Genomic DNA, 23,858 nt, shown 5'->3' with positions numbered 1-23,858 from the left:
ACAGATCCTAGGGCAAATTCCTTATACAACTCTGGAGCATCAGAAGGTTTTCTAAATGCTTAGCTGGACAGACAGGCGCCTTCATTTCCTGTCAGAATGTCTTTGTAATGCTGGCTACAGTGCTACTGGCACAACTTCATACTAAAAATGTTTGATTTATGTCTAGTACAGTGTCTTTTCACATGCTTCCAATCGCAGTTGATTACAACTTGAATAATCAGTATTTTTTTTTTTTTATTGGAAGACCAGATTTAGATTAAAACATCTGTCTGTAAAAAAATAGACTTCTTTGTGTACACACAGTTTTATGAAAACAGAAATTACATTCTGGTTTCTGTTTGAACACTGCAGTGTACAAACACCTTTGTCCTTTCTCTCTATTAAATCCATGAATGAAAAACACTTGTTTCAAATTGTCATTATTAGGGGCGCTTGCTATATATATATATATATATGTATATAAATCAAAGTTTAACAGTTGAACAGCTGAGGACAAAGCCTCTGTTACTAATTCCAAAACGTCACTTTAGAACTAATAACGAAGGAATGTTGAGTTGCTTCACTGAAAACTTATTGTATTACTGCATTAAAAGCTCACATGGATTGAGTGAGTGTGATTACCTACATCTGATACAGCATTCATCTTCATATTCACGATGTAGTTTGAATGTACGCTGAGGAAAGCATTTTCTTTGTCATGATATTATTATCCTAAATATAAGCTGTTAAAGGTGATTTCGGATGACAGCGCTGCTCAGTGCATTTGTTGGCTGCTTCAAGCTGTTGTTGAAACTAAAAATAACTTCCGTTTCTAATTTTTCAGTATAAAAGTCTTTACTGCTGACTCGTAAAACAGTATCTTGTCGCCATTTAATGGCGGAACAATGTAACTAAAGCCACCATCTCGAACACACGCAATGTTTCTTAATACAAATCACGTTTAAAGTCTGCATGAACCGGAAGTTGCTTCTGACTTTATTTCAGTGTAATGAGGTATTTCCAGCTGAAATGGGATATATTTTCTGCCAGAGATCCTGGATATCTTGTTCAGATAGATGGCATCTTGGATTCTAACCAACAGATAAAAAATAAAAAAATGACTGTCCCTACTAGAAATCTTATAATGGGGCCGTGGCTGGATCCTCCAACAGGACATCGGTCCACAAACATAATGAGACTTCTCTTTTTAAATTCTTATTCCAAAATGAAAGGTTAGATTTATTTTAATGTTTAAAATAAAAGATCAAAGGGAATACTGATACAGATTTATTTTCACAGCCTTCTTTGATCAGTCATGCTGTATCCGAAATCGCCCCCTATACCCTCATTCACTATTCCCTACATTAGTCCACTCATACAGTCTACTTGGAGGAGTCAAAACGAGTGAGTGAATTTGGACTGCCGCTTTTGCATGGTTTGCTTGCTGTGTGATAATCATTTGAAACGGACAGTTCCAGTAGTAAGATTGAAGGATTTATCTTGGACTCTGTAACGGAATTTATGCATAAACCCTAGACAAACAATTTAATAATCAATTTAAAACGAACTTGGACCTGTGTTGTACGCTGTATTAAGCTATGGACGAGCGCGGTGTAAAATGAATGGATGGACGATTCAGCCTCGGGCGCCATCTTCTGGTGAGATGCGGGAAATTAATCGACGCGCGACTCTCACAGTGCATTATGGGTTATCTCAAAGATTATGGCTGTATCCGAAATCGCCCCCTATACCCTCAAATAGGGCACTATTTGAGGGGACAGCCATTTTACGTGGTATTCGAAACCAAAGTGGACATTCCCGAGTGCACTCATTCAATCCCACAATGCACCGCAAAAACCAGTGTACAACCGATGTACGCTCAACAGCTAGAGATAACCCATAGTGGTTTTCAATCCTGGTCCTGGGGACCCACCGCTCTGCACATTTTGTATGTCTCCCTTATCTGACATGCTTAGTTCAGTACATGGAGCTCTCTCCTAACGAGCTGATTAACTGAATCAGGTGTGTTAAATAAGGGAGACACACAAAATGTGCAGAGCAATGGGTCCCCAGGACCAGGATTGAAAACCTGGCATAATGCACTGTGAGAGTCGCACGCCGACTGAATTCCCGCGTCTTGCCAGACGATGGCGCCGCAGCTGAATCATCCATATGTTCATTTTACAACGCGCTCCTCCACTGCGTAATACAGCATACAACACAGGTACAAATTCGTTGTAAATTGATTATTAAATTGTTTAACCAGTGTTTATACACAATTTCCCTGACATAGTTCAAGATAAATCCTTTAATCTTACTACTGGAACTGTCCGTTTTAAATGATTGTGAAACAGTTAGCAATGCTATGCAAAAGCGGCAGTCCTTCCGGTGCACTTAGTGTCCGAATTCACTCACTCGTTTTCATTCACTCCTTCAAGTGAACTGTACGAGTGGACTAATGTAGGGAAGGGAATAGCGAATAGGGTATAGGGGGCGATTTCGGATACAGCCTACAGATAGTGCCCTGTTTATAACAGAGTCCTATTTGAGGGTATAGGGGGCGATTTCAGATACAGCCTCAGTCTGAATGAACAATATAAAGGCGTTATTGGGAAGACGGCCCGTGTGAAGACTAATTTTAAAAGGAAGTAAACAACTCACTACACAGTTAAATAAAACCACTTTGTTACGTCAAAATAAGATTTTAAATCAAATGAAAACATGATATGTGGGAGTTTTTAGTAAGTAATCAGCTTAAAATAAAATTCAGTGTCTGTGACCAATATTTACCAAGCTTTGATGACTGATGCCCTGTAAAATAGTTAAAAGTTAACTATCAAAAAGAACAGCTGAACGTAAGTTCACAAACAAAATATATTGTTTAAATGCTGCCTTGAATTATTATTTTGAAATAAATGTAAAATGCTTAAAAACACAAACCTGATGAGATTCATATTTGGCTTTAATAAATAGAATATTGATTACTTTTTTTAATGTAAAAATATAAAGCACGTTTGTTTGCTTTTTCTTTTTCTAGTAGTAATGATTATTTAAATATGACTGGGACATGATTAAAGGGATAGTTCACCCAAAAATGAAAAGTTGATGTTTATCTGCTTACCCCCAGGGCATCCAAGATGTAGGTGACTTTGTTTCTTCAGCAGAACACAAACAAAGATTTTTAACTCAAACCAGTGCAGTCTGCCAGCCAAATAATGGAAGTGGATGGGCACCAGACCTTTAAAAGTAAAATAAACATGCACAGACAAATCCAAATTACACCCTGCGGCTCGTGACGATACATCGATGTCCTAAGACACGAAACGATCGGCTTCCGTTGTTTGCGTATTCTACGCCAGAGCGCGTACACGTGTAACGAGCCGGATGAAAAGCCCGTGCTCATTACAGTTGGACGTGGCTGTACCAATGGTAAAAAATGATATAAATACTGTTCAGTTTCTCGCAAAAAAACGATCGCTTCGTTTCTTAGGACATTAATGCATCGTCACGAGCCGCAGGGTGTAATTTGGATTTGTCTGTGCATGTTTTTTTTGTTTACTTTTAAAGGTCTGGTGCCATCCACGTACATTATTTGGCTGGCAGACTGCACTGGTTTTCGTTAAAAATCTTCGTTTGTGTTCTGCTGAAGAAACAAAGTCACCTACATCTTGGATGCCCTGGGGGTAAGCAGATAAACATCAAATTTTCATTTTTGGGTGAACTATCCCTTTAAAATTTGATGTAATATACCAGGGGTTTTCAAACCTGTCCTGGAGCCTCCCCTGCCCTGCACATTTTGTATGTCTCCCTTATTAGGCACACCCAATTCAGGTCTTGCAGTCTCTACTAATGAGCTGATGATTTGAATCAGGTGTATTAGATGAGAGAGACAAGCAAAATGTGCAGGGCAGGGGAGGCTCCAGGACAGGTTTGAAAACCCCTGTAATATACAATACGTGTATTCTACATATTGACATTTTTTATTAAAATAATAGGATCTGCCTTTCATTTTTCAAGCATTGTACAACAATTGCACTATATTGACAATGATTAATGAGTTTTATATTGCTTGAGCTGAAATCATGAGGCTCTGCATCAATGCAACAGTAATTTCAAACAAAAGACATTTTCACATTTTTTTTTTTATTTCAAGTGCAAATTTTATACAAATCTGTCAATAAATAAATATCTGATAAAAAATAGATTACCACATTTTAGTTTTTATATTAAGTATTATGTTCATAGCTGTGCAATAAATACCTGTGTGCACTTACAGAATACATTCATAACGGAGGCAGTGTAGGACATTTGCTTATGGATAAAGACATATATTAATCTGAATGACAGCTTTACATGCCGTTTTAAATGATGTTTTAAAATGATATTAAATGATTTTTATATTACAGTGCCAAAGTTATAGTACAATAACAAGTACTGTGAATCAGTACAGTCTGCATGTCCCCACTGTGACTGTAATTGTAATTTATGTGTCTCTTTGCAATTCTCGCTCAGTCCTCTAGAGGGTGTTGTGTCTCTACTCCACAGCCTGGCCTCTCTTGCTTGTAGAGTCAGTCTTGATGTTTAGTCATTCTTCCTGTCTTAGGCCTGAAAGAACTTTCTCTGTCCGAATAACTTAAACTGAGTTCTCAGAACCACAGTTCTTGTAGGGTGGTGATGATTTCCGACACCTGAGAAGTATAAAAGAAAATATTTAATAATAAAAAAAAATCATTTCACAATGATACATTTAAGTTTAATTAAACAACTAGATATAAACGCTGTTTTTTGGGATTTTACCTTTTCTTTAAGCAGCAGTACAGTATCAGTGCGATGACGAATCCGAGTAATAAAACGACACCACAGCTGATTCCAATGATTTCTTCAGAACTAGACAAACTTTGGGCATCCATCATAACATGTTCACAGCGCACACCACTGTACATTTTGTCACACCTAAAGACAACAGAAATGTTTGTTAGGACAGTCTTGGAATCGGCTGGTTGACTACAGTCATTTTTCCATATGTTGATTCCTTGAGAAACAGGAAATTTGGGTGTGACATATCTAAGAGATCATCCCATTTTGTAAACATCCACAATGCTTTAATCACAGCCACAGCCCAAGCTTTGCAACCTGCTAGTCTGCTAATTAAACAAACTATACCTAGAACTAGATAATCAAGCCGTGCTCAGTGTCAATTGATGGATGGGGTCTTAAATATAGGATTATTGAGATGAGTTGTGTCTCACCGGCAGATAGGGGTGTCCAGGTCAGAAGAGTAGGAACATGCGCCGTTGACACAGAATCCCTCGTGTTCTGGACCACAGGGCCTTTGAACAGCCAAAACTCGTGGTTCCTCTTCATTTCCTACTGATAGAGACACACACACCCAGACACTTAAGCATGAAGGATTGTGATTTTAACGGATAGGTATTCAGACTTGTGTCCACATGCCAAAGAACCTGCATTCTTAGCACAACGCATATTTGAAATGACATGTTTGCTCATTTCAGAAAAAACAAAGGGTTAATTCAGTTAGGGTTTTTTCTGTAGTATACTTTAGACATACACTACCAGTCAAAAGATTTTTAATGTTTTTTTTTTTTAAAGTCTCTTCTCACCAAGCCTGCATTTATTTGATCCAAAATACAGCAAAAACAGTAACACTTTGAAATATTTTGACTATTTAAAATAACTGTTTTCTGTTTGAATATATTTTAAAATGTAATTTATTCCTGTGATCAAATCTAAATTTTCAGCATCATTACTCCTTAAATGTCACATGATCCTTCAGAAATCATTCTAATATGCTGATTTGCTGTTCCAGAAACATTTTGTATCCTTATTATTATTATTATTATCAATATTTAAATCAGTTGAGAAAATGATCCAAAGATCAGCATTTATCTGAAATGAAAAGCTTTTGTAATGTTATACCATTCAAAAGCTTGAAATCAGTATAGAAATTAATTCTTTTATTTAGCAAGAATGCTCTAAATTGATCAGAAAGTAATGATAAAGTATTTCGGAGAAATGCTGTTCTTCTGAACTTTCTATGCATCAAAAAAACCTAAAAAGATTATACTCAGCTGTTTTCAATGTAATAATAATAAATATTATTTGAGCAGCAAATCAGAATATTAGAATGATTTCTGAAGGATCATGTGACTGGAGTAATGATGCTAAAATTTCAGCTTTAAAATCACAGGAATAAATTACAGTTGAAAATATGTTCAAATAGAAGGCAGTTATATTAAATAGTACAAATATTTAAAAAAAAAAAAAATTAGAGTATTAGAAAGGTTTTTACTGCATTTTGAACAAAGCCTGGTGAGAATGTCTTTTAAAAAGTAACATAATGTAAAAGTACTCACCATTACTGTGTGTTGTGTTGTTTAGGATCACATCCTCTGACTTCTCCTTAGCGTCTCCAAGTCCAGAGAAGACGGACAACACCACCATCAATCCAAGTACTGTTAAAGTTTTAATACATTTTAGTAACTATACATTTCACTTTTATCATTAAGTTGAAGACAGTCTGTTTTGTGTTATGAAAAGTATTATGACTCACCCTGATAGTGCAAACATCTTTTATTCATTTGTTGTATCATCCTGCGGCCCAAGAACAGGTTCCGTTTGACTTGATATTTTGCGTTTGTCTGGTTTCCGTCAACTTTCCTGCTGCTCTCCAGATGAAAGTGGCTTTCCCCCACAATTTATACCATCCTTCTACATCCTCTTCTGCGTCACTAATGGTAGCCAATCATTTGAACTAGTAACAGGAACTGCAGTGAATCCAGAGTCTTTTACCCATACCTGTACAATCCTCTGCATCACTTCCTGGTCTGCAGGCTAACAGCATGCACAGGCGTGTTTTTGCCCCCACATTTTTTTTTTCAGTGACCAAAGTATTTGCCTACAGCTGCAAAAACAGGCTTTTGACAGGCTTTTAGTTATTGGCACAAGTGATATTAAAGAGAAGTCTAATTACAGATACAGTATTATTTTAATTAAGTATGTTTTACTGACTGGCATGTCCTATTACATTCCTGTCACATAATGAATGTGAAAAATGCATATTTTTAAACAATTTCATCTTTTTTCAGGTTTTTTTTAAGTTAGATACAATTTGAAAAATAAAAACTGTCTGCAATCTACATAACATTTGCCTGTAACTTATAGTTAGTTACAGATAGTTGTTCATGAGTCCCGTATTTGTCCTGAACAGTTAAACTGTCCGCTGTTCTTCAGAAAAATTCTTCAGGTTCCACAATTTCTTTGGTTTTTCAGCATTTTTGTGTATTTGAACCCTTTCCAACAATGACTGTATGATTTTTAGATCCATCTTTTCACACTGAGGACAACTGAGGGACTCATATACAACTATTACAGAAGGTTCAAACACTCACTGATGCTCCAGAAGGAAAACAATGCATTAAAAGCCAGGGGATGAAAACATTTGAACCGAATAAAGATGTGTACATTTTTCTTTTTCTTTTTGCCTAATATCATATTCTTTTTTCATGTAGTACTGCCCTTCAGAAGCTACAGAAGATCCTTACATGTATCCCAGAAGACAAAATAAGTCAAATTTAGTGTGATCTTCAAATTTAAAAAGTTTTCACCCCCCGGCTCTTAACTTATTGTAGCCTCAGTGTGAAAAGATGTATCTCAAAATCATAAATCAATTTGGTCAGATTATGCAAGGTATACATAAATTTTCGTCCTCAACTGTATGTTAAGTATCACATAAAGTTAAGTATCAACTAATTGATTTTCCAACTTTTAATTAATTAATTAATTTTTTAAAGAAAATAAATCTAATCAAATTGTTGGATTGATGTTATTTGGTACATTGTCCATTGCAGTGTTGGATTACACATTAAAAGAGAAAAATTAAAAAGTGTCATCATTTACTCACCCATATGTCGTTCTAAACATAATTCCCTCTGCAGAACACAAAATGTGACCCTGGAGCACAAAACCAGTCTTAAGTCGCTGGGGTATATTTGTAGCAATAGCCAAAAATACATAGTATGGGTCAAAATTATAGATTTTTCTTTTATGCCAAAAATCATTAGGAAATTAAGTAAAGATCATGTTCCATGAAGATTTTTTGTAAAATTCCTACTATAAATATATCAAAATGTAATTTTTGATTAATAATATGCATTTGTAAGAACTTAATTTTGAGAACTTTAAAGGTGATTTTCTCAGTATTTGGATTTTTTTCCACCCTCAGATTCCAGATTTTCAAATAGATGTATCTCGGCCAAATATTGTCCTATCCTAACAAACCATACATCAATAGAAAGCTTATTTAGCTTTCATATGATGTATACAACTCAGTTTTGTCAAATTTAACCTTATGTTTTGTGGTCCAGGGTCACAAATAAGATATTTTTAAGGATGTTGGTAATTTAAACATTTAGGTTATTGACTACCATTGTATTTCTCAAAATATCTTGTTTTATGCTTCACAGGAAAAGTCATGCAGGTGAGTGAATGATGACATAATGTTCATTTTTGACTGAACAATGCCTTTACATTTTCTATGAGCAGGTTCCTTAACAAAGCTTCTCCTTGTAAACCACCAATATTTGGTGGTTTTTTACAGTAAGAATAAAATATTTTTTTTTAGACAGACACAGATCTAAATGGGTATATTTATTTCTGAAGTGAAATCTTAAAAGGGATAGTTTACCTAGCTAACCCAAAAAGGAAAGTTCTGTCATCATTTATTTCCTTCTCAAGTAACACAAAATATGTTAGTCAGAATATCTGAGCTTATCTCTTTCATACAATAAAAGTGAGTAGTGACCAAAAATAACATAAAAGCATTGTAAAAGTAGTTCATTCAACTCGTACCGTATCTCTCAAATCTCATTCACATTCACTTATATTTCCACGGCAGTATGTGTCACGCCATGTTTGACGTCACTGGTGTCAAACGGCATGCTTTTTGCTTACTGTTCTTGAGGTTTACACGGGAAGAGATCATTATCAGTGAACATTCTGGTTTGCTCCTTATACAAAGATTCTATATTGTAGAACTTCAAAAGCACATAAGTACACTACCAGTCAAAAGTTTTTGAACAGTAAGATTTGTAATAGTTTTTAAAGAAGTCTCTTCTGCTCACCACCAAGCCTGCATTTATTTGATCCAAATAAATGCAGTACAACAAAAACAGTAACATTTTAAACTATTTGTACTATTTAAAATAACTAGTACGAATAATAACGAAAGTGGTTTTCTATTTGAATATATTTTCAAATGTAATTTATTCCATTACTCCAGTCACATGATCTTTCAGAAATCATTCTAATATTTTGATTTCCTGCTCAAAAAAACTATTATTATTATTATTATTATTATTTTTATGTTGAAAACAGCGAAGTAGATTTTTTAAAGTTTCTTTAATAAATAGAAAGTTCAGAAGAACAGCATTTATCTGAAATAGAAATCTTTTTTAACTTTAATTGTCTTTATCATCACTTTCTGATCAATTTATAGCATCCTTGCTAAATAAAATAATTCATTTCTATAATTTCTATACTGACTTCAAGCTTTTGAATGGTATAATATTACAAAAGCTTTTTATTTCAGATAAATGCTGATCTTTGGATCATTAATAATAATATTTGGATTATTATTAATAATAATAATAATAATAATAATAAATGTTTCTGGAACAGCAAATCAGCATATTAGAATGATTTCTGAAGGATCATGTTACATTGAAGACTGGAAGTAATGAAGCTCAAAATTTAGCTTTGATCACAGGAATAAATTACATTTTAAAATATATTCAAATAGAAAGCAGTTGTTTTAAATTGTAGTTTTTGCTGTGCTTTCGATCAAATAAATGCAGGCTTGGTGAGCAGAAGAAAAAACATTAAAAACCTTACTGTTCAAAAACTTCTGACTGGTAGTGTAACTGACCGTACTAGTCATTTTTACATTTCACAGCTTTTTATAGCACAAAACACATGTCCACATTATGTGTAAAAGTCTCAGGGAAGCATCAGATATATTTAAATTATGTTTTTTATTGCCAGTTTGAATGTAAAGGGCCTTAAAAAATAAAAAAAGTTTGAGGTCAAGAACATGTGCCATAATCACACTAATAAATAAAGCCGACTTCATGGGGCTAAAAATCATAAATACAAGCTATTTATACCAAAACTATTTTTTTATAAACAAAAACAAACATTTACGCATAATAAACAATATATACATAATACCTTAAATAGGTAAAAAAATATTAAATACAGCAGCATCCTTGTGGTATTTTTTTTGCCATTTTGTTGACTGAATTCCTACTATACTGTTAAAGTAATTTCCTGAGAAAATGTATTAATGTCCTGTTTGTCTCAGTGTCAACAGATTCATATCTGAGAACCATCTATTACCCTGCTATGAGGCCACCTGTTGAGCAGCCTGTCAAGTCCTACCGAAACTCTCCTGTGAGGATGATGCAAGACGGACTTCCCACTTTACTCATGCAATATCAGGGAGGTAATATTACACTTGCGAGGTAAACCCTACTTATTTTCTCGGCTATGACCAAATAATAACACTGTAGCAAAGGCGACAGCTCCTTAGAATCACTGAAGAGGCATCTCTCTAATTTTTACAGAGTTAAGAAAGGTATTACAGTGTAGTTACTGTCATCGACGTGCACAGCTGGCGTGCCAGCTTGAACGGCCTGTTACGGCTTGCCGACAGGCAGGGAAGGACGTTGTAGAGGAAGCTTGCGGGCTTGCGTTTATCATCTAGATACGGACAAATAGTGCCAATTAAAGTATCCAGACTGGAGTGCTTGTATCTTGTCCACCTGTAATGGCAGGTTTTGTGTTTGTTCAATATGTTGGAGCATTTTTGGCAGCAGTGACTGTGTTTTTCATCACCATGGCGATGGTCATTGGGCCGACTCCTCCAGGCACGGGGGTGATGAATCCAGCCTTCTTCTTCACAGCTGATTAGGGAGACAAAAACAAACCATGTCTTAAATAACACTAAGAGCTCTGCCTGAGCCAAGTGTTTCTTTTATACTTCCAAGAGAAAAGAATCAAACTATAAATCGTGTTGCTAAGTGATTTCCAACCAGCGAACACACAATGAGCCAAACAGAGCCCTAGAGGGATTGAGACACGATTTCAGATACACCGACTGACGTATATGCAGAATTACAGTTCATGATGATAAACAGAACAATCAAAAATGAATGAAATTCTATCATTCCAAACCCATACTATTTATCTTCCATCTCAATCATTATTCACTAAAAATCTTGTCCATTTTTCCCAAATCTGATCTTTTAAATGAATCAGATGATTATATTCACAAAACCAAACCAAATTATTCATTTAGAAACTGAACTGATTCAGTTCTCAAGTTAAACTCACCGACTCGCTGACTCAACAACTCATTGGAGGGACAAACTATTGGTGAATAATGGTTTCGCACAAAGCTAGCAGACTTGTAAAACAGAGCACACATTGTATGAATCACTTTTATGATACAGTACTTTTTTTGGTGATTTGCATCCTTTTTGAAGCTTAAAGCTCAGCACCTTTTGTGATGGTCATATGGATTTGGAATGACATGAGGGTGAGTAAATAATTGCAGTTTTCTTTTTTGGATATACCATATCAGTGTTATTATTGTTTACTAAAACAAACATCTACATCTATTCAAAATTAACATTTTCATTAAATAAAATAATGCTGAAATAGTGTATATATATATATATATATATATATATATATATATATATACATACATACATTGTTTCCCCTACCATTATCTTAGAGTGGCGCCCCGCCCCCTTGAACGTCAAGTTCATTTTATTTTCGATATATTGCCAGATCACAATAGAAGTCATTTAAGGTTATCTTTCCTATAGAACAGGTCTATACATTGTTCTTTTATTAAACAAACTAAATAGCCTTATGTTATTTACACGAAGGCATGTCATTTCTGTCTCTACATGGTTACGCGTTTACAATGGACGGGATCGCGGAATGCATTCATAAAAACGGAATTTACTATAGCGCGAAATGCCACGGAATTCGTTGATTTTTGGATTAATAAATCAAAATTTGGTCTGTCACTTTATTCAAATCGCGATATGAACTAGTGTCTGTGAAAACTGAAATGCAAAAAGACCGTTTTAACATGAATCCTGCATGTTCCGTTTGCCTCTGTATGTATGAATGGCGGAGATGCGTTTTTTTTTTTTTTTTACTACACGCATCCTGAAGCACGCGTGACACTCCCGCATGAACAGATAAACTCAATCTCCAAAGCTGCTGTGAGTGTCACTTTTGCCGTTTCATTTGAGAAAGCTAGCATCATATTATACTGTACACACAGAAACTTCATGGCAACCTGTCAAAATAAAAGTAAGGTTTAACATGAAACAGAACAATATTAGTCTTACTTACTTAATATTAGTATTACTTTTGTACAGTATAATGTAGGTGTTTATATATTCCTATTTAAATAATTGACATAAAACAATATATATGATAAAAAATAAATATTACAACAAGATTAACCACTTAATTGTAGAAAAAAATACAATTATTATTGAAACGTTTTAAACTGAATATAATTTTTCTTCCATGTATTGATTTTAACAGTAAACCTCTGTTTGCACAAAGTTGGCTAAAAAGGTACCTATAATCAGTTTTAAATGTTTACATAATAATTGTAGTACTTTTTTCTACAATTAAGTGGTTAATCTTGTAATATTTATTTTTTATCATATATATTATTTATGTCAATTATTTAAATACTTTATACTGTACAAAAGTAATACAAGACTAATATTGTTGTTACATGTTAAACCGTACTTTTATTTTGACAGGTTGCTGTGAAGTTTCTGTGTGTTTACAGTATGATATGATGCTAGTTTTCTCAAATGAAATGGTAAAAGTGACACTCACAGCAGCTTTGGAGTTTGAGTTTATCTGTTCATGTGAGATGCAAAGGCCAAAAATTTGCGTTAGCGTCACGCGTGCTTCAGTATGTGTGTAGTAAAAAAAAACGCGTCTCCGCCATTCATACATACAAAGGCAAACCGAACATGCAGGATTCATATTAAAACGGTCTTTTTACATTTCAGTTTCAACACAGACACTAGTCCATATCGCGATTTGAATTAACTGACAGACCAACTTTTGATTTATTAATCAAAAAATAAAAGAACAATGTATAGCCCAGTTCTATAGGAAAGATAACCTTAAATGACTTGATCTGGCGCTATATCGAAAATAAAATGAACTTGACGTTCAAGGGGGGCGGGGGGCGGGGGGGGGGGGTTCGCCCCCCTAAGATAATGGTAGGGGAAACACTGGTATACATATATTCACGGCAGTAGACATCTGTCTGTTGTTCGTCCGACGCCTTAAAACCAAAGTATCTCCATATAATGGAGCCAGTTGTCCTTTTTTTGCGACGAGTTCTGTAGCCTCCGGGCTGGTTGCGGGCGCTGCCGTGTTGAATGAGACAACAGGCGGAACAAAAGAAAGGAGGCGGGGGCGAGCACAGCACAGAGAAGGCAAACAAGCAAAGTGGCGAAAATGAAATATAAACATTATATCGATATATACGATATGTCAAAATTCATATCGAGTTTAAAAAATATCTCGATATATTTTAAAAATCGAGATATCGCCCACCCCTAGGAAACACTGTATATATTAGATAAAAAAGAGAAATGCTGAAGTTGAACTACTAAGTCAGTAAAATACATTTCAAGATGATTTTACCCAAAAGCCTGAATAATCATAAATAAAATCACTAGAAATATTATTTAATGAGTTATCACTTTTGACCACTTGTTCCCAATTTGTTGTGGTGTGGTTAAATAGGGGTGACGATTACACACACATGAGTATTGAGAAAAGTATTGAGAAAAACAGCCTTAGATGCATTTTGCCATTTTTCATATCTTTTGACCACTAGGTGGAACTGTTCTGAAACTGTGCAGGAAACTTCAGGACATTGTTATCGTAGCAGGCTCTTCGTTAAATTCATTTGTGCGTTATTCGAAAGTGGTTCGGTCTATCAGAAAGCTTTTGAAAACTTTTTGTTAGGACCATCTGAAAATGGTCTGTGTCAATTTTGGTGTTCAAGTTTGAAAAAGCAGCTTTTTTACATAATGTCAAATATTTAATGACTGGTTTAAACCTCATAGATATTGGTGGCACCTTAGAAAAAACATTGCATGTCAAATGTGTATAGTTACACCCATTTTTCATGTTTTTTTTTTCCTGTAATAGTGCTACCAAGTGGTCAAACTCCCCAATTTTGGTAATTTGTTAAAAAAAAAAATCTAATTACATTCCATTCAATAGTTACAGCCATTTTAGTAAAAGCGGCCCCACCCACAACAACGTTTTTGCATCCTGTTCCAACAGACAATGGAACTTCAACTTGGTTTTAATAATTTTTGCTAATTAGACTCCAGAGAACTTTTCTGCACTGGTTTGTTTCCATTTGGGTAAAAAACCCAGGACTAGTTTGCAAAAGTAGGTTTTGCGAAAAATTCTAAATGGCAAAATAATTGTCATGATGGAAATGAACTCCGAGATAGCCATTTTGTTTGTCTTGAGCGAATGATGTAAGACAATTCAGTCTGCGACTCTAGGAGTTTTTAGGAGAGATTTGGCATTTTCAACTGATGTAGCACCCCATATTGGCCAATTGAGGCAAGCCTTTACCAGTGTCTCCCCAATTTGGGGAGAAAATTGGCTTTGCACTTGAACAACTAAAAATAAAAACTAAACTAAAAACAGAAATTTAAACTAACTATTAATAATTACTACAATAGTATTAAAATAATACTAAAACAACACTAAACCAGATTCTGAAACAAGAACTGTAAGAACACTAAAGCAGTCACGTGTCGTTTACCTTCAAAATCCACATCTCCAACAAGACGCAGTTTGCCAGTGACAGGGTCCTGTATGCGGTTGATTCCGACATCAATAACCGCAGCTCCCTCTTTTACCATATTTGCCGTTATTAAGTGAGGCACACCTGTTGTTAAAGATTAAGACCAATCGTTCACAAAGACACATTCTCTCACAAACGCAATATTTTCTTTATCTTAATAAATTGTTCATATTTACACATACTATAGACTATAGAAATTTTAGAATAAAAGAATACAGTTTAGAATAAAATACAGATAATGTTCAAACTAATTCATACTTAAAAGTGCAGTATGTAATATTAATAGCTAGTGGTTGAAATAGGTGCTGCGGTCCAAATACAAAATAGTTTTATTTTACACTTAATATGCCTCTGCTCATAGACATTTTTTAGACAGATGCCGAGGCTTTTTAGGTCGGGTAGAATTTGCAATTTCTAAAAGGAGTAGTTCACTTTTAGAACAAAATTTACAGATAATGTACTCACCCCCTTGTCATCTAAGATGTCTTTCTTTCTTCAGTCGTAAAGAAATTATGTTTTTTTGAGGAAAACATTTCAGGATTTCTCTCCATATAATGGACTTCTATGGTGCCCCCGAGTTTGAACTTCCAAAATGCAGTTTAAATGCAGCTTCAAAGGGCTCTAAATGATCCCAGCTGAGAAAGAAGGGTCTTATCTAGCGAAACGATCGGTTATTTTCTAAAAACATTTACAATTTATATACTTTTTAATCTCTACACAGAGTACACACAGAGCTAGACAAGATGCATTTGAGGTTAAAAAGTATATAAATTGTAATTTTTTTTAGAACATAATCGTTTGGCTAGATAAGACCCTTTTTTCCTCGGCTGTGATCTTTTAGAGCCATTTGAAGTTGCATTTTGGAAGTTCAAACTCGGGGGCACCATAGAAGTCCATTATATGGAGAGAAATCCTGAAATGTTTTCCTCAAAAAACATAATTTCCTTACGACTGAAGAAAGAAAGACATGAACATCTTGGATGACAAGGGGGTGAGTACATTATCTGTAAATTTTTGTTCTGAAAGTGAACTACTCCTCTAATATGTTGCATAACCCAGTCTAAGTAAAGGATAATACAATCAGCTAGTCATTATTACAAAATGAATATGGCTTACTCTACCATTCTCCCACTCATTGCACGGCTACTTACCAAATAAGTAAATACATAGGCGAAATAAATTAATTCATACAGTTTAGCAGTCATTACACAATGATATTTGACCACAGAATACAGCTATTGACCAATCAGAATCTAGTATTCTAGACAGTCATGTAATAATATCCCAGAATACCTGACCAGGACACAAAGAGCTGACCTGCAGCCGCAATCACTATGTCAGCCAGGCTGGCAAGTTCCTTCAGTCGTGGTAGAGGAGTGCATCTATGAGCCATGATAACTGTGGCATCACCTGAAATGTATAATACACATCAGGAGTATTTATTTGATTGTGTATTTAATCATTAAATGTAATACACAGTTTTAGATTTAAAATGTCATTGCCATGCACATCCTTCCAGTGCACCATTTCCAGAAAATCAATGTTAAAACATTCAAACATTTCATAGTATTTAATTGTGTGCAGGCACCAGGACATTCATGCCATTTTTGAAGTGCCAACTCCTTTTTTTTGTTCATTCCACACATTCTCTTGAAAAAAAAAAAAAAGAATGTACATGGTTGACGGTTTCTGCTCACCAGCATGATAACATTCATTAGCAGAAATTCCCAGAATGTGTAACTGTACACCACCACATAAATCGAAAGCTATCAAATTAACTAATCACACGTTGCGTTCTGTGGAACTGACATAGTTACTGTAACTCCCTGGGTGTAGTAAATAAAAATGTCAGGAATATTAATTATAATGCAGTACTCTTCATTGTCTCAGAACCTCATCATTAGACATATTTAAGTTTTTTTGACCAAACCTGCAAGGTTCTTCAGGTAACCACAAGTTCACCTTTATTTCCTATAGCGCTATGAGTCACAAAAAAATGGAAGCATAACTGATTCAGTGCTGCTTGTCTGATTGTGAAAGGAATTTTGTACATGTTCGAGCACAAACCTACTATCAAAATGATTTATTTCACAACTCAATCAGAGCATGGCTTACATTACACCTGTTGAAATCATCAAAATCTTGCACAAACCTAATCCTAATAGTTGATATCTCAATAAACGAATCCTCTAACAATTAAGCAAAAAATATAACATCCGGCCTCTCCCTTTCCTTTATTCCAGGAAGCATTAAACAAAAAAGTCAAGACTTTATGCAAAACTTGAACTGATAATGTTTCTGGAGACATGCCACTGGAAGCAATGATGCAATATCAAACATTTTTAAAGGTAAAAACTATTAAAAAAAACAACTCTTTAAGATAAATTTAAGATAAATATGTTTAAGCTAATGTTTTAATAATTTAATCACTGTTTAGTTCAATGCAAAATAATATGGATTTGTTGTCTTTTCGCATGTGTTAATGTTTTCTATTTTTCACACACAGTATAAATGAATATTTCACATAAAAGACGTTTACATATAGTCTACAAGAGAAAATAATAGTTCAATTTATAAAAATGACCCTGTTCTAAAGTTTACATACACTTGATACTGTGTTGTTACCTGAATAAAACACAGCTGTGTTTTCTTTGTTGTTGTTGTTTAGTGATAGTTGTTCATGAGCCCCTTTGTTCTGAACAGTTAAACTGCCTGCTGTTCTTCAGGAAAATCCTTCAGGTCCCACATATTCTTTGGTATTTCAGCATTTTTGTGTATTTGAACCCTTTCCAACAATGACTGTATGATTTTGAGATCCATCTTTTACCACTGAGGACAACTGAGGGACTCATCTGCAACTATTACAGAAGTTTAAACGGCCACTGATGCTCCAGAAGAAAAAACAATGCATTAAGAGCCAGGGGGTGTAAACTTTTGAACAGAATGAAGATTGTGAAGAAAGTGTACATTTTTCTATTTTGCCGAAATATCATATTTGTTTCATTTAGTACTGCCCTTCAGAAGCTATAGAAGATATTAACATGTTTCCCAGAAGACAAAATAAGTCAAATTTACCCTGATCTTCAAATTCAATTATGAATTTAATGCATCGTTTTCCTTCTGAAGCATTAGTGAGCGTTTTAACCTTTTGTAATAGTTGCATATAAGTCCCTCAGTTGTCCTCAGTGTGAAAAGCTGAATCTCAAAATCATAGTCATTATTGGAAAGGGTTTGGAATTTGTGGGACCTGAAGGATTTTTCTGAACAACAGAAGCAGTTAAATTGTTCAGGACAAACAAGGGACTCATGAACAACTATCAAAAAACAAAACAAAAAAAAACACATTCAGGTAACAACACAGTATTAAGAATCAAGTGTATGTAAACATTTGAACAGGGTAATTTTTATAAATTCATTATTTTCTCTTGTGGACTATATGTAAACATCTTTAATGTGAAATATCTTATTCAGGTCAGTATTAAAAAAAATGCATTTTGTATGATCCCTCTTATTTTGGTACAGTAATTAATATTTTGCAGATTCTGCAAGGTGTATGTAAACTTTTGAGCTCAACTGTACTACTATCTATTATATATTTTATATATAATATATAACTTGATTGTTACGGTTGAAGGATGTTTATTGGCAGTTTTCCATTATTGCATAAAAAGGTTATTACAGGTTACTGATAAAATGTTTCTTTTTGATAGTACTGATGTGACAGCTTGCGTCATCAGCGGCAACATCAAGGGGTCTGTGAATTTGTAATTCGCAATGATCTCACTCCCCTTCTAAAGCGAGGTGACTGGGTTGTTGATTATTGATTGAAATTCTACAAATGTGCCTTCTGAAAACATGAAAAAGCAGCAAAATAAAAACAAAGTTTTCCTTTTCACAGAATGACCAGTTTGCAGTAACTACTTGTACTACCAAACAAAACACTGTTAACTGAAAACAATGTACAGTCTAGTCTTAAAATCTAGTATTTAGCAACCTTATCGCATTCAGCTTTTTTGCCACAGTTTAAGATGTTACACCAACAATTATTTCCCCAAAACCTAGACAATTTTAATCGTGATTAATCCCAACATTAAAGTTTTTAAATATACTTTTATGTTGGAATAATTTCACTTTGAATCTTCAAATTAATGTAGAAACAACATAAAGACAGTATATTTTTTCTTATTTTTTTTTAAATATTTCGATGCCTGAAGGTGGATATCATTGATACCAATATTACTGATGTCTCTAGGAATTTTTTTTTTCCCTAATATTGACTATCAACTTTAACATTTATAAGACTTTAAAAAATAACAACTTCTAATTTAAGTGAACGTAAAACAATCTTCACACACAAACCCATTATTTACCTGTGCCTTTCATCAAATAGGAAATATACAGAGACTAAATAAAATTATCAATCATTAAATACTAAATTAAATATAGAGACATCCTTAAAGCTACAAAAGTTATTGATTTCCTCTTTTTTCTATTGTTCTTTGATTAATAGACATCACAGCAGCTGGGGTATTAGGTTATTTGGCTGCTATTACATTAAGAGCTGCCGGCGACGCGGATCGTAGTTTAATTCACGTCTTAATATGACATGATAAAGGCTGAAAAAAATCCTGAAAAAATTAATCGCCCGAGTTAATGCAATAATTTTGACAGAACTAATTTATACTATAGGATTTCAAAAAAAAAAGGAAATGACACAGATCTCACCTCCCGGCCTTTCATGGTTTCTATCCGAATGCAGCAGCATTGCAATAGGCATTCCTACATTCTTGGAGCGCCCAACAACAAGCACATTTTTTCCAACTGTTTCAATGCCTGAAAAAAAAAGACATGCACTAGTGGTCAAACACTTAATAATTAAGATTTCTAAAAGAAGCTATTTCTCTTATTTTCACCAAGTTTGCAATTATTTAATAAAAATACAGAATAAAAATATATTTAAAATTTTTTAAAATAAAATACAGTTAAAAAGTGTGATATTGTGAAATATTATTACAATTTAAAATAACAGTTTTCTATTTAAATATAGTTTAAAAAAAAAGTAATGGCAGAGTTTTCAGCAGCCATTACTCTAGTCTAATTATTCTAATATGCTGATTTGGTACTCAAGAAAAGTTTTTGTCGAATTGGTGATAGGGGCCGTTCACATGTCGCGCCTAAAAACGCGTGGAAAACGCTAGGCGCGCCGCTTTCTTCCTTGTCAACAAAGCGCTCGGGCGCTTGCGCCCCGGAAGCGTCTGCCGTTTCTAAGCAACCATCAGCTGCGCTCTAGCTCCAAGCTGCGGTGCGCTTGCTGCTTTCTGAAAAGTTGAGATGTTTTTATCTCGATGCGGCGCGGACGCGCCTGGAAAAAACGAGCGCGTCGCACCGCGTGCGCGTCGCGACCGCGTCGCTTCCAATATGCGCGCGCAAGCCGCGCGTCTCCATTTGAAATAACGAACTTGCGCGCGCAAAAGACGCTTCATGTGAACGGCCCCATACACTACCATTCAAAAGTTTGGGATACCTTTTTTTAAACAAACAAACAAACAAACAAACAAACAAACATATACTCTTATTCAGCAAGGAAGCATTAATATGATCAGTAACAGATCAGATGAGAACAAGTAACAGTGAAGACATTTTTTTAAACAAATTCTGTTCTTTTGAACTTTCTATTCATTAAAAAGTTTCCACAAAAATATTAAACAGCAAAATACTGATAATAATAAGAACCATTATTAATAATTGATCACCAATAATAATTAGCAGCATATTAGAATTCTTAAGGATCATGTCACACTGAATAGTGGAATAATAGCTGCTGAAAAATCAGCTTTACCATCACAAGAATACTTTTTTAAATAGAAAACGCTAATTTTAAATTGTAACAATATTTTACAATATTAATGTTTTATTGTATTTTTTTTTTAAATAAAAAACAATGCAGCCTTGGTGAGCATAAGTGGCTTCTTTCATAAACATAAAAAAATATTAAGTATAACTTTTGTCTGCTAATACAGAATTTGAGTGAACATTTATAACTCAATTTGACAAATGCCCATGGCTTGGAAAAACCATCAAAATACAGATAAGATTGCAAAACAATGTTTTCAAATTTGTAAGTAATATAAACTGACATCAGATACTGTTGTTATACCTGCTGCTAACTAATGTAATCATACACAACCCAATCACATCTCTGTTGGGGATGCAATATGAGATGGCTGAGAAACTATTCTACAACTCAAAGAAGATTTTAATCTCAGTTCAGTGAAAGCTGTCACAAACCCATTCTTCTGATGATTTCCCACACTGCCGCAGCTGTGGCTGGCACCATGCACCTCTGGTCCAAGCAGAGTTTCCCAATGTTTACTATGTGGAATCCATCGACGTCTTTTTCTGGGGCGACAGCATTGCATATGGCTCTCTCGTTGATGTGCTCTGTAAGAGAGAGATGTATTCAAAATATGAATGGACTATTGCAAACCTGATCTAAATACTCAGGAAGTTGTGGTTTTAAGGAAATAACTTCAATACTTTCACCATTAGATTTAGCTTGTTTCACTACAGTAAAGATCCTCGCAATGAATGACCCTATTTTATTCGCATTTCACATTTTATATGAGCATTTTCACATTTTGATCCAGCAGAATAATACAGTACCTGGAAGAGGGAGTTGGACCAGCAGCCCACTAACGCTCCTGTCTTTGTTGAATGTGTCTATGAGCTCCAACATCTCTTCCTGAGATACTGATGATGGCCTGAAGATTGTGCTACTTGACATGCCTTTTAAACAAACAGTAAGAAGAAAATAGTAAATGTATGATTCATATTAATACATATTGTATATTCCATTTAACTTTTCACAACGTTAACATAAGCATTAAATGCAGAAAAACTGTTGCTTTTGACAGCAACTTGGAATGTTTTCTTTGGAATGTTGACTAAAAGCCCAACTTTGTCCAAGACAACATTTAAAGGCCCTTCTATGTATGGAAGTCTGTTTCTGCCAAACAATTCCAAGTTGAAATCTCACATTTCAGTTTATTTGCTTTTGCCTTGGAAAAAAATATATTAAGAAAGGTACACTGCCGTTCAAAAGTTTGAGACCAGTAAGATTTTTAATATTTTGTAAAGAATATTTTTGCTCACCAAGGCTGCATTTATTTGATCAGATATACAGAAAAATGTAATATTGTAAAATATTATTACAATTTTAAATAACTGTTTTCTCTTTTAATATTCTGAGGATTTTAGCATCATTACTCCAGTCCTCAGTGTCACATGATCCTTCAGAAATCTTTCTAATATGCTGATTTATTATTAATGTTGGACACTGTTGTGCTGCTCAATATTTTTTTTTTAACTTGTGATACCTTTTTTAGGATTCTAATCACTTTTTTATCAACTTAACATCCTTGCTGAATAAAAATTTTGAATGGTAGTGTATATTGTTACAAAACATTTCTATTTTGAATAAATGCTGTTCTTTTTAACTTTTTAATCCTTAAAAAACTCTGAAAAAAGTGTCACAGAAATGTATAATATATATAATGTGATAATAAATCAACATATTAAAATGATTTCTATAATGACGCTGAAAATTCAGCTTTGCATCACAGGAATGAAATATATTTTAAAATATATTTAAATAGAAAACCGTTATTTTAAATTGCAGTATTATTTCACAATATTACAGTTTTTTCTTGTTTTTTGATCAAATTAATGCCGCCCTGATGAACATAAAAATGTCTTTAAAAAACATTTAAAATTGTACTAATCCCAAACTTTTGAACGACAGTGTACAAGTTATATCTCACAATCTGCAACTGTGAGTTTATATCTCAAAATCCAGACATTTCTTCTCAGAATTGTACGTTTATTTTTTTGCAATTTTATATCTCAAAACTTTGATAAAGTCAATATTGTGAGATAAAGTTGCAGTTACTTTTTTTTTTTTTTTTTTTCTGTGGTGGAAACTGGCATCCGTAGATATATACCCCTGTTACATCTGTTGTAACAAACTCGAAAATACAAACTAAAAAATACTATATCAGTTTAAAGTTAAATCATTTCAAGACTTATTAGGGCCCTCACTGATGTTTGCAGAGGCCCTCTAGTGGCCTCTGGTTGAGAACCACTACTTAAAATATTCAAAGGTTGAAGTTTATATTGACTTTCTGTGTTGCTCACCAAGCAGCGAAGCCATTCGGGTTTTGTTTCTCACATAAGTGTGGCTGGCATGATCATCTCCCACCAGGATGACACTCAGATGAGGTCTTCTGTTTCCTTGGGCTACTAGTTTTGCAATATCACTCTGGACTTCTTTATGGATCTGCCGAGCAAGTTCTGTCCCTGAGACCACAGTGGCAACATGTCTGTGACAACCAAAGCAAATATGTAACAATACACCAAAACAGACACATGTAAAAACATAATGAAACCCGTTATAATCCACCTGCAGTTTAAAATTCTGCATAAGCATCTCATTGTCAGTATTTATGACACCCACAGGGTGGCGGAATATTCAAACACACAAAATGTATTTCCTCAATGAATCGACCTTCTCAAACAATGACTGTATGTCCTGTGTGACATGTTTATATAAACACAGACTCTACAAATCGATATGATATGATGCTTCGGTTACAAAACACGCGTGTTTTACATATGAACGCATGCAAGCTTTGTTTATCTGCACCAGGGGGGGAATATAGTCCTAACCTTTTCAGTGACTGACAAAAAGGGCTTCTCCGGTTGACTGTTTTCAGATTAATCCATCGTTTTGATCGACAATGCTGGAAATAGGATGTTAATGTCTGTATCCTAGTATAATTCACTGTTAATGCAGTGGGAGCTGCCATAGTAACTGATCACCTGCTCCTCCTCACAGATCGCGCGTTTTAACGCG

At 34.4% G+C, this 23,858-nt stretch overlaps 2 protein-coding genes across 3 annotated transcripts; both read right to left on the bottom strand.

Moving 5' to 3' along the window:
- Positions 1 to 4,105: 4,105 nt before the first annotated feature.
- On the bottom strand, positions 4,106 to 6,679 carry epgn (epithelial mitogen homolog (mouse)). Of its 2 annotated transcripts, none has more exons than XM_073837512.1 (5): positions 6,551 to 6,679; positions 6,354 to 6,452; positions 5,229 to 5,349; positions 4,777 to 4,932; positions 4,106 to 4,667 (listed from the first exon to the last, which is right to left on the bottom strand). In XM_073837512.1, the coding sequence occupies exons 1-5, from the start codon at positions 6,588 to 6,590 to the stop codon at positions 4,613 to 4,615; spliced, it is 471 nt and encodes a 156-aa protein (XP_073693613.1). In that variant the 5' UTR covers positions 6,591 to 6,679; the 3' UTR covers positions 4,106 to 4,612. The 2 variants fall into 2 exon arrangements, with proteins under 2 accessions (XP_073693613.1, XP_073693614.1); XM_073837513.1 differs by having other exon boundaries at positions 5,229 to 5,346.
- Positions 6,680 to 10,043: 3,364 nt separating this feature from the next.
- mthfd2l (methylenetetrahydrofolate dehydrogenase (NADP+ dependent) 2 like) lies at positions 10,044 to 23,811 on the bottom strand. Its single transcript, XM_073836076.1, has 8 exons — positions 23,672 to 23,811; positions 23,141 to 23,325; positions 21,611 to 21,733; positions 21,236 to 21,388; positions 19,673 to 19,780; positions 16,265 to 16,357; positions 14,906 to 15,031; positions 10,044 to 10,958 (listed from the first exon to the last, which is right to left on the bottom strand). Exons 1-8 carry the CDS (start codon positions 23,809 to 23,811, stop codon positions 10,843 to 10,845), a joined length of 1,044 nt encoding a protein of 347 aa, XP_073692177.1. The 3' UTR covers positions 10,044 to 10,842.
- Positions 23,812 to 23,858: the final 47 nt, after the last annotated feature.

This window comes from Garra rufa, chromosome 3 (assembly GCF_049309525.1).
Source record: "Garra rufa chromosome 3, GarRuf1.0, whole genome shotgun sequence".
Taxonomy (NCBI): domain Eukaryota; kingdom Metazoa; phylum Chordata; class Actinopteri; order Cypriniformes; family Cyprinidae; genus Garra; species Garra rufa.
This window is presented reverse-complemented; position numbering and strand designations above follow the sequence as displayed.

What these genes read in the sequence shown, in the direction of transcription:
- epgn (XM_073837512.1), bottom strand. Translation starts at nt 6,590, where the DNA reads ATGATACAACAAATGAATAAAAGATGTTTGCACTATCAGG. An exon ending in CTGGACACCCCTATCTGCCG is followed by an intron (nt 4,933 to 5,228) that starts GTGAGACACAAC and finishes TGTTGTCTTTAG; the next exon opens with GTGTGACAAAATGTACAGTG. An exon ending in TACTGCTGCTTAAAGAAAAG is followed by an intron (nt 4,668 to 4,776) that starts GTAAAATCCCAA and finishes TATACTTCTCAG; the next exon opens with GTGTCGGAAATCATCACCAC.
- mthfd2l (XM_073836076.1), bottom strand. Translation starts at nt 23,811, where the DNA reads ATGGCAGCTCCCACTGCATTAACAGTGAATTATACTAGGATACAGACA. An exon ending in CCGAATGGCTTCGCTGCTTG is followed by an intron (nt 21,734 to 23,140) that starts GTGAGCAACACA and finishes TTTGTTTAAAAG; the next exon opens with GCATGTCAAGTAGCACAATC. An exon ending in GGTCCAACTCCCTCTTCCAG is followed by an intron (nt 21,389 to 21,610) that starts GTACTGTATTAT and finishes TCTCTCTTACAG; the next exon opens with AGCACATCAACGAGAGAGCC.